Here is an 11006-nt window from a genome sequence, read left to right on the forward strand (position 1 = left end):
ACCAGTCCTCAGGTCCTTACACTGGCTTCCAGTTATATTTAGGATTGATTTTAAAGTACTTTTACTCGTTTATAAATCACTCAATGGCCTAGGACCTAAATACATAGCAGATATGTTCACTGAATATAAACCTAACAGACCACTCAGATCATTAGGATCGAGTCAGTTAGAAATACCAAGGGTTCACACAAAACAAGGGGAGTCTTCTTTTAGTTATTATGCCGCCCGCAGTTGGAAGCAGCTTCCAGAAGAGATCAGATGTGCTAAAACTATCCACATTTAAATGCAGACTCAAAACTCATCTGTTTAGCTGTGCATTTACTGAATGAGTACTGTGCGATGTCCGAACTGATTGCACTATATTGTATGTATAATCATTTTCTATTCTTAACCGTTTTAAATTCATTTTAAACCTCTTAAATCAAATTTTTTATCATTTTCAAAGTTTTTAAATTACTTGTTTTATTGTTGTGATTTTTTATTTTCTTTTATGTAAAGCACTTTGAATTACCATTGTGTATGAAATGTGCTATATAAATAAACTTGCCTTGACTAAAAGCTAACAGAAGCAGTAGCATTCACAAATAACAGCGCATCTAAAAGTATGAGACAACAACAAACAAAAAACATAGGCCTACCATTAAAAGCCGTGCTTGCACAGGTTCTGCACGATCCTCTTCAATAATATCCTCTTCTTCTCAATCGAGCTCAAACTGATAAGCGATATTAACGACGCCGATGTTTACAATACAACCGGAGCACATGCCGCTGAGGAGAGGAGCGGGACGTTTAAACGCGCACTAGAGGCGGTTTAGCCAATCACAACACACTGGGCTAGCTAACCAATCAGAGCCCATCGCCTATTTCTGAGGGCGGGGCTTCATAAAAGCAGGAAATTATCAGCGCGCTTCTCAGAGAAGGGACAGAGCGGTGTGGAATAAAGGTAAATTATGTGAAAAATAATGTGTTTTTTTTTTAAAACGAAGCATTAACACATGTTAGATTGCACCCCATAAACACAATCAGCCTAGAAAAAAAACAGTGAACCACCCCTTTAAATGCACCTGTGCTCAGAATAATGCGTTGCATTCATGCGTTTGTAAACGTGCAGTGGTTGCACTGATCCCAGATTTAAAACCGAATGAAAGTCTCCTGTTGCGAACTCGCAATCGCGTGCATGTCGACATGCGAGCGCATGCATGAGTGTGAGTCAGTTTGGGTCGGACAGCTTTATAAATCAAAGACACTTTATGGAAAGATTGATTCTTCTGCCCCTTCATCATATCAGTATACATTCGTCTGTCCTCACCACTGTTATTTTGTGTTGCCTTATTGTTATTCATTCATCTTAATATTATTACCATCACCGTTTAATCTCAACTAGCTCAACATGCAGTTCAGACTTGAGTTAAACGAACGGTTTCACAACACTGCTACTGTTTTTGTATAGATCGATGAAATGTGACGGAAACGGCTCCAGTCATGTAGGCTGTACAGTAAACATCAGTGCATCGGCTTGTATATTAACAGCTTCTTCTGAAGCAGCATCTGTGTCTTAACTCAGTGTATGTACCATATGAAATCGGATCTGATTCAGCTGCTGTACATAAGGCTGTATCTGTTGATGAAACACAGCACTGACGCCTCACTCATAAACTCTCTGAAGAGACGCGAGGCAACTTCTACAGAAAGTCTTACTGATGGAGATCAGATCTCGGACTGAGCTAGTCCTTTTGAACTGTTCACACGAGTAAAAACAGTACATATGTATAAACTTTGGAGGAGCTGTGCTAACATTTGAAAAATCTGTTTATGTGTGTGTGATTTTGAAATGCTGACATTTTGATTTTAATAATGACAATAAAAATGCTCTAGACAGAAAAGCGTTTCTGCCTCATTCTGAATAAACACTTAAAATGAAAATGAACACCTGCGTATCATGCGAAAGCAGACAATACGAGCACGCCGACAGAAACGAACCCTCGACGTTGTTCAAGTAGCAAAATTGCTTTGTATTTTTTGCAACAAACTGCACCAACGTTACAGAAAGAATCGACTGAAAACAGGTGATGTGTATTTACAAAGACGAGCAATTAGTCTTCAAAAGTGTGAGGCTTGAATACAAATTAAAAAGTAGTGGCATGATTTTAAGAGAAAAAAAAACCATGAAATGTCAACACTGGTAGTACCATGTTGAATTCAAGGCAGCTTGTGGTTGGCCTGTCAGATGAACTAATACTGAAAACAACTGCATTATTTCAGTTACACAAGCACAACAGACTGGAAAGTTTTAGCCTCGACGAGAATCATGTGGCTTGTGGTCATTGGATAAAGCTGCTCCGTTCACATCCGTGATCCCGGAGCGTGGTGTGTGGAAAACCTTGGAAATGACAACTGAAGTGGTAACTGAAGATCCTTCAGAGGACATTACAAACACATCTATACATGTACTGCATCTTAAGCGCCGATTCTCACTCCCAAGTCGTTCTCCTTGAGACAGTAGTGTGTTTCGTTCACTGATCCGTGATCCATGTTCAGCGAGTCTCTTTACGGCAACTGTGTATTTTCGGAAAGGCGTTTATGTAGTGATTGTGCTGAAGCAACACTTGTTCAAAACCCCTGACGGGCCTGGAAAAGATGGGAAAACCGACTTTACGACTGCAAATGTCAATGTCGCAATCATACAATACGCGATCAGTCGATTACAAAACGAAGTTCCTCAGATCACGGGGATCGTTCACATCTCGCAACAAAGCGCTTTCTTGACCAACCAACCACACGAAGAAAACGAAGCTAAACAGTCTTTATCAATCGTGAATGTACTTCAGAAAATACATTTTGATCCCGTAAAAATGTTTGGAAGTGTGAGGCACATGAGTTGTTTTTCTGTCAGTCATGAAATAATGCTGTTTTTAACAAATACTTTGAGAAAATGCAGAGAGGCCACTGCAAAAAATATTTTCTTGCTTAGTATTTTTGTCGTTTTCTAGTGTAAATATCTAAAAATTCTTGAATCAGGATGCATTTACCTGACAAGTTAAATGACTTAAGATATTTTGTCTTGTTTTCTGAAAAAATATCCAAATTCTGTTTTTTTTGCTTAAAACGATCAAAAATATCTGCCAATGGTGTAAGAAAAATAATATCAACTCAAAGGCTTGACAAGATTATTTTTCTTGCCCCACTGGCAGATGTTTTTACTTGTTTTAAGCAAAAACTAACAACATTTTTTCAGAAAACAAGACATAAGTCATTTTACTTGTCAAGTAAGCATCTTAATTCCAGAATTTGAAGACATTTACACTAGAAAACAAGACAAAATACTAAGGAAGAAAAACATTTTTTGCAGTGAGGAAAGTCAAGGAATTACAGAGACTCAATCAAGTCACTACGACTTGAACCTGGGCTACCTTAAGATCGCCAAGCGGACTCTGGAGGAACGGTTCCCCTGCACTTGTGCACAGTAATAAGACACTGAACCTTTCGGAAACGTTCCTCTATTTGGCATGAGAAAAGCCGAGGTGGCTCACATCACCAGAGAAGCCCCAGACACGCAGATGACACCGGTCGCATCTGTGCTCTTCTCCGCTACCTCTGAACAATGTCACTGATCTCCTTGACGGAGGAAAGCAGCTTTGAAAAGTCTTGAGGCGTGTTGGCTCCCCCGGTGGCGGCGGGGCAGATCTGCAGCTCGCGCAGGCTGCTCTCCAACTTATTGATGGCTTCGCGGAAAGCAAACTTGTTGCGCATCTGCTGGATGGACTCGACGTAGCTCGCGCAATACTTGGACAGATTCTTGCCGGCTTCCAGCACCGCGCTATGGCTGCCGGTCTGCTCCGTAATGCGGCCGATGCCGGCTCGCAGGAGCTCGGTGCTCTCCAAGACCATCTCGCATGTGATGCAGGAGTTGGAGAGCCGCTCTGACGGCTGGCGCGTCTTCCTTAGCGAGCGGCGAGTCGTCATGAGGGGAATGAAGTTGGATCCCGGATCACCGACAGCCGATCCGGTTCCCATCCCTGGCAGCTGACTGCTTGGGGATATAGAAGTCGTCTTTGGGGGCTGCACTTTTGAGGTGGTTTTTGGCACTTTCTTAGCACTTTCTTGGGAAAGGCTCACGCCTTTGCCTTGTTCTGCGGATCCAGGACTTGGAGGGTTGTGTTCAGACGAGCCTTTGGCTTTGGTATCCAAAGAAACGTCAAAAGTGGGGCTCCTCGAAGTCTTTCCGGATTTGCCGCTCGAGACCGGAGGCGGAGGAGGAGCTGGTTTGGGTTTGGCGAACTTCCCCTTCTCTCGGTCTCTTTGTCCAGGGACTTCGGAAGTGTTCTTGAGCCTACGAGGTCTGCATTCGTCTCCTGGAGGTGGAAGCACATTGGGTTTGAACAGCTCCGCTTGCAAGGCGCTCGTTTTGGAGTTTTCCATCCGACGGCTGAGCTTCGGTGTCAGAGTCAAAGGACTTGATCCAGGACTAGACTCCGAGTCCTTAAACACTTCGTCTGGTGCATCTGAGTCGGTTTTCTTGGGAAGGCGCGGTGGCGGAGTAAGGGTGCCACCACGGGGCACACAATCGGCTTTCTTGCGAGGCAGAGCTGGCTTTCCTCCAAAGGTTCCCGAGTCGAAGTGAGACGACTGGATATCACGGGGCAAGGTAACCGACTTCCACTCGGTGCGCTCGGACCCCGGAGGCATGCTAGAGGTGGAAGAAGACCTTAAGAAGCGCTTGGAGTTTGACATGGGGTCTTCTTCTGCGGGTGGAGTCGTGGCAAGCTTCCCTCCCCCGGCTGACGTTGTGCCCTTTTTCCGTGAGTGAGATGGAAGGAGCTGACCGGGATAAACCATGGCTCCATTGGTGACTCCGACAATCGTTGTACTGTTGGAGCCGACCAATTTAGAAGGGTCGATGCCGTCGTTAGTGGAAGCGCCGTTGTTAAAATCATCTCTGCAGTCGGAAGCCAGTCCTCTACGATCCAGTTGCCCATCCATCTTCCCGAAGGAGCTGCTGCGTTTAGGCGGTGCCGGAGCCGTTCTCTTCTTTTTCTTGATTAAACTGAACGGATTCATTCGGAACTTATCTTTATCTTTGGCTAGGAGGCGATCGTCTTCGTTTAAGTTGCTATCTAGGACAGGCCTCAGGAGCATCAGGGGCCCGGTTACCTCGGCCTCTGCTGCGTCTGGAAAGGGTACAGCTTCATCAGTCAGCAGAAACGCAGCTCAGAATTCACTGTGAATGTTGGGAGAGCGCAGCTTACCGGGACTGTCGCCATCCCTGCTGTCCGTATGTCTTCGCAGTGTCCTCGTCTTAGTGGGAAGTTCTGGAGCCTGCTGTATCGGACCCAGTGTCAGCTTCTTACCCTTTTTGCCCAACTCTTTCTCCACCTCTGCAACCCATGAAGAGTGAAGATGAGCCACAAGAAAGTACACGTTAATTTCTCTAAATCTCCAGAGACAGAGTCTCACCGTCGGAGATGCTGGACTCTTGAAACATCGTCTCAAACGCCTGGTGGGTTTCAGCAAAAGAAGGCCGCTCTGCAGGGTTCCACCTCCAACCTAAAGACAGAAACACGCAGGTCAGTCCAAAGGGCCTGTATTAATACAGTTTACAGGGGACTTTTATAAGGTGTTTGAACACGGTGTGCAAAACCAACCAGCCTATAATGGTAAAAATCCACCCAGTCATTTTTATTTTTATAATCCCAATAAATCATAAACAGTCTCTCTGAACACGCAATACCACATTTAGGGAGAAATCCCACCCATTTGTGACGTTCTCTGCCCTATTAGCATAGATACAGCCCTGAGTGAGAAAAACCAGTCCACCTTTACTGTTTTCCTGCTGTAGCTGCTGGAGATACACAATGTCAGCGCCAAAAGTCCTATGTTTGTGCCAATCATTTTACGCCGGACTGCTTCACAAAGGAGGGTTAGTTCAACGCTGGATTTTTGCAAAAGTTGATTCTGAAAGAGGGATCAATACCAACGCTTCGTGCACGACCGTCAGCTCCAAAGCAAGCGCGTCATATTTTGTTTTCCAAATTGCCTCTCTGAAAAAGCTTCTTGGCACTAAGGCTAAAGGACTTGTAAGCATTATAGATAGTTTGTGTTTCTGGTGTAAAACCAAACTTACTTTAGCTTTATTAATTTAATGCTGTATATTGAGTAGTGGACGATGTTAAATCCATATCTGAGGAAAAATGCATTGTTAGTCAGCGCCACCTAGCATGCAGGCGTGAATTAGCAGAAGGCGATCAATCGTTTCGTGTTCGGTGTGAAAGCACTGTTTGTCGGTGATTCGCCTTGCTTTTTCGCTCAATGTGAAATGGCCTTAATGTTGCTAAAGTTACCATCGTCTCTTGTCTGTTTTCACTGGTGCTGCCTTCACGTGCTACCAGAATGATCGTAAATAGGAATGTGGTAGTTAAAAATTGCATATGAAAGCAATGTGAAGTCGACCGCTTTAATTTGTCGAGCTCATAATCACAAGTGGGACTGGGAGAATCCGTGCATCATTCATTCACTCGGTTTTTTTATTTAATATTGAAAATAGAAAAATGTGAAAACGGCTACTTTTTAATTTAAATTTAATTTAATTTAAATTTTTTCCCCAAGAAACGAAAAACAAGTATGAATAAGTATGATGAATGAATAAGCAGCTTGAATATTCGATTTCTACACGTGGGCGGGAATTAAATGCCCCTTTCTGCTGATTGGTCAGCCGAAGATCAAACCGTGCCGTCATCATCACGCATTAAGAAACCGTACACCTGGAGGACTGTTATTAATATTGAAAATAGAAAAATGGGAAAACGGCTACTTTTTAATTTTTTTTAATTTTTTCCCCAAGAAATGAAAAACAAGTATGAATAAGTATGATGAATGAATAAGCAGCTTGAATATTTGATTTCTACACGTGGGCGGGAATTAACTGCCCCTTTCTGCTGATTGGTCAGCCGAAGATCAAACCGTGCCGTCATCATCACGCATTAAGAAACCGTACACCTGGAGGACTGTTATTCTTCCTCGAGGAACTGTGGAAGAACTGATGATGGCACGGTTGATCTTCGGCTCACCAATCAGCAGAAAGGGGCGTTTAATTGACCGTTCGCAAATACATGCCCTCCTTAGTTACTGTTGCTATCCCCGACAAACAATGCTGCTCTCACACTACACACGTTCTCACGCAGTGAAAAATACATCGCAGAGCAAAGAGGAAACTGACAACACACCGACAGACAAGACAGAGCAGGTTACTTCTGCTATGAAACAAGGTCTCAGGACTCTCAGCTTTTAAATTGTGTAATTTTTAAAGAAATTCAAACAATAAATATCGTTTTGTGGCTCTTTAATGTGTCGTGACAGATCGCTGTATTGCCTCAGTTCAAACACGTGAACCGCTCGTCTTTTCATATTTATGTAAAGCACAAAATGAACATGAATAAACAAAGTATTTTGTCAACCACGGAACACAAAAAACGCTTTAAAGGAATTCCTTAGCTTATTGCCGTTTCTGTGGCAGCCTACAACAGCACAGCTTAACCCTCCGCACATTTTTATATTTAGTTATATTGAAAAAGTTTCAATCCAGTCGATCTTTTTTTTACTCCGTTTTAACATGGATTTCTGTGTAGACCGGCAGTAGCTGTCGGAGCTGGCGGATAGCAGCGGCGGCACGTAATATTCGCGTTCTGATTGGTCAGATCGCCTGTCAATCAAGCTCCCTGCGAATGGTCAAATCCCGCCCACGTGTAGAAATCAAATATTCAAGCTGTTTATTCATTTTTTCTACCTCAAATGAAAAATTAAGCTGAATTTTAGTTTTTCGTTTCTTGGAAAAACGGGAAAAAAACGAAAAAGTAGCTGTTTTCTAATTTTTCTACTTTCAATATTACATAAAAAAAAAACAAAAAAAACGAGTGAACGAATGATACACGGATTTGAGAATTTTTTGACATTTTCCATGCGTGAGATTGTCCCGTTTTGTTTTTGCCAGCTCTTAAAGCTCCGCCCTCTTCTGAAAAGGGGGGCGGAAGCACCAGCGCATTTGCATTTAAAGGGACAAACACAAAAACAGTGTGTTTTGGCTCATACCCTTAAAAGTGGCAATTTTAACAAGCTATAAAAAATTATCTGAGGTATTTTGAGCTAAAACTTCACATACACACTCTGGGGACATCAGAGACTTATTTTACATCTTGTTAAAAGGGGCATAATAGGTCACCTTTAATTGTAATCATTTTGTTCAAACACTTGAGCTTGTCTACCTTTAGGTCCTGATCTAAAGAGCTACTTACAGGCCCTCATGAGCTCATAGACTTTCTCTGGGCATCCCTCAGGCCTGTCCATGCGGTAATCTTTCTCTAGTAGCTCGTACACTTGGGACAAGTCGATTCCGGGATACGGAGACAACCCATAGGTGGCGATTTCCCAAAGCAGGACTCCAAATGCTAAAGAGTTCAAGCAAAAATGTCAGCTTTACACATGAGATAACACAGATACATCTCGACCTGGGAAGTGAATTCATTGACTTCTGCTTACCCCACACGTCTGACTTGATGGAGAATTTGTTATAGGCCAGACTCTCCGGGGCGGTCCATTTAATGGGAAACTTGGCTCCTACATGGGCTATGTAGGTTTCTTCAGTCATCAGGCGACTCAGTCCAAAATCTGCCACTTTAACCAAGTGGTTTTCCCCAACTAAGCAGTTACGGGCAGCCAGGTCCCTGAAACAAGAGCCAGATCGTAACTGGAAACGTAATTACTATTACTAATACTATGTTGTCCCTTTGTCCTAGGGCTGGGCGATATGGCAAAACATTTAAATCTCGATTTTTCAGAACGTTTGACCGATTCTTGATGTTTTTTATGATTTTTAACTAGTCAACTTGAAAATGTAACTACAGCATGTAGCAGCACACACGATGTAAATGTTAAACAAATCACTTGTTAAATATCTTTGCAGAATAGATGCATGAACTACAACTACATCTTGTACAAACTTGTCTTATACAGATTATGTGTTCAGAAATAATACAAGGAAAATGCTCAAAATAAAATCTCAAAAGTCAAGGTAATTCAAATTCAAGATGACTAAATATATAACACCAGTAGACTATTATTAACTATACATGTTCTGTAAAAACAACGAACAGCAGCTGTTAGCCTGTCATCATGATGCAAGCATGAAATATCAGTCATACAGTAGTAGTTCTTCACAGGTTTTTTATTCAATTGCGCTGCTTTTCCATTGTTTATTCTATGTAAACATGAATGCATTTGACTGTTGCGCTTGCATCTCATGCATGAAACGGCTTTCTAAAAACACTGCGCTCAAGTTAAAACAAGTTCACTCCCATCTTCTTGCATGTTTTTCCTATTCCTCTGCCTGCGTCGCATCTTTGTCAACACAAAAGCACATTCTGTGTGAATGGTGCCTAGCGATATATTTACAATCCTTCACAGAGCGGTTAATCACGTGCGCCGACATGCGGTTGGATCGTTCTTTTCTCTTTACTGTAATCACCGGCATATTGTAGAAGTGTCTAATTCTAACATTTGGTAATATTTCTATTCAAAATCGCGAGTTCCTCGATTTCTAAAAAATAAACTTGTGGCAAAACATTAAATTCGAATTACTCGATAAAATCGGAAAAATCACCCAGCCCTACTTTGTCCTGTCATGTTTTAGTTCACAGAATGCAATAAATACATTTATTATATGAACTACCTTTGAAGGAGCTGACACATTCTGATTCTTTTTATAGGTCTATTTAAGAAATTGTGTTCAGTTATCTTGCTTGCTTGTTTTAGCAAATCAGGCCGAGAGAGTGACATCACTGCCTATCTAGACAATTTAATTATTGTGCTATAAAACTTGTTCCAACTAGTCACTTCTGTCTGATGAAGCATCACTGAGAGAAAGGCTCAAGGGAGAAACTCGAGCAGTGCACATCAAGCTACTGTGAAGAAGCAACACAATGACTATTTAATAACAATCGACTTCGTTATTACGAACGCAGCTCACCTGTGGATGAAGTTCTTCTTCTCCAGATATTCCATGGCGGAGGAGATCTGCGTGGCCATGTAGAGCAGCACCACAGCATTGACCTCCTCGTGATTACACTCACGCAGGTAATCCAGCAGGTTTCCATGGGTCATGAACTCGGTGATGATGTAAAACGGAGGTTCCCGTGTGCAGACACCTGACATCAGAGAAAAACACGGTAACACTTTACAATAACAGTACATGAATTATCATGTACTAATACCTGAATTAATAATTACTTGACTATGAACTAATGATGAGTTAATAATTCATGTACTGTTATTGTAAAGTGTTACCAAAAACACAGGCTCTTTGTGAAGGAAGCTTCATTTAGAAGCACATTCCTCCAGAACATCACTGGACGATTCATGCTTGATAGACCAAAAACTCACAAACACGCACTGCAAAAAATGATTTTCTTACTTAGTATTTTCATCTTGTTTTCTAGTATAAATATCTAAACATTCTTGAATCAAGGTGCATTTACTTTACAAGTAAAATGACTTGAGATATTATGTCTTGTTTTCTGAAAAAAATAGCCTCTGAATTAAGATCATTTTTCGTACCCCACTGGCAGATATTTTTGCTCGTTTTAAGCAAAAACTAGCAAAATTTTGATGTTTTTATTTAGAAAACAAGACTTAATATCTTTTTACTTGTCATGTGAATGCATCTTGATTCAAAAATGTTTAGATATTTATACTAGAAAACAAGACGAAAATACTCTCGTTTAACTAAGAAATAATATTAAAATCAAGGCTGTTTCTTGTGACCTTCTTCTCTTTAAAATTAGAAATTGCAAACAGCGATGAACCGATGATGATTCTTATTTCATATTAATGTCATCTCTAAACTGAACTAATTTATGAAACAAGTGTGATGTTTAATAAAGGGAGTTTAAGACTTTGTCTTCATCTAGAGTGTTTAAATTTAAAATAAATGTAAATTTGCAAACAACCCTGATTGAACT

At 41.4% G+C, this 11006-nt stretch overlaps 1 protein-coding gene across 2 annotated transcripts in view; it reads right to left on the reverse strand.

Annotated features, from left to right (window-relative positions):
- Window positions 1–3269: 3269 nt before the first annotated feature.
- Window positions 3270–11006, reverse strand: part of LOC107670387 (tyrosine-protein kinase ABL1-like) — a 41222-nt gene continuing 33485 nt past the window's right edge. For both annotated transcript variants that reach the window (XM_016462969.1, XM_016462970.1), the window contains 6 exons: window positions 10016–10193; window positions 8530–8714; window positions 8286–8438; window positions 5455–5544; window positions 5247–5375; window positions 3270–5168 (listed from right to left, as the gene is read on the reverse strand). In XM_016462969.1, the coding sequence (XP_016318455.1) occupies window positions 3589–5168; window positions 5247–5375; window positions 5455–5544; window positions 8286–8438; window positions 8530–8714; window positions 10016–10193 (2315 nt within the window). In that variant the 3' untranslated portion in view covers window positions 3270–3588. The remainder of the gene's footprint in view (window positions 5169–5246; window positions 5376–5454; window positions 5545–8285; window positions 8439–8529; window positions 8715–10015; window positions 10194–11006) is intronic.

The sequence above is a fragment of the Sinocyclocheilus anshuiensis genome, unplaced genomic scaffold, assembly GCF_001515605.1.
Source record: "Sinocyclocheilus anshuiensis isolate Anshui unplaced genomic scaffold, SAMN03320099.WGS_v1.1 scaffold1021, whole genome shotgun sequence".
Taxonomy (NCBI): Eukaryota; Metazoa; Chordata; class Actinopteri; order Cypriniformes; family Cyprinidae; genus Sinocyclocheilus; species Sinocyclocheilus anshuiensis.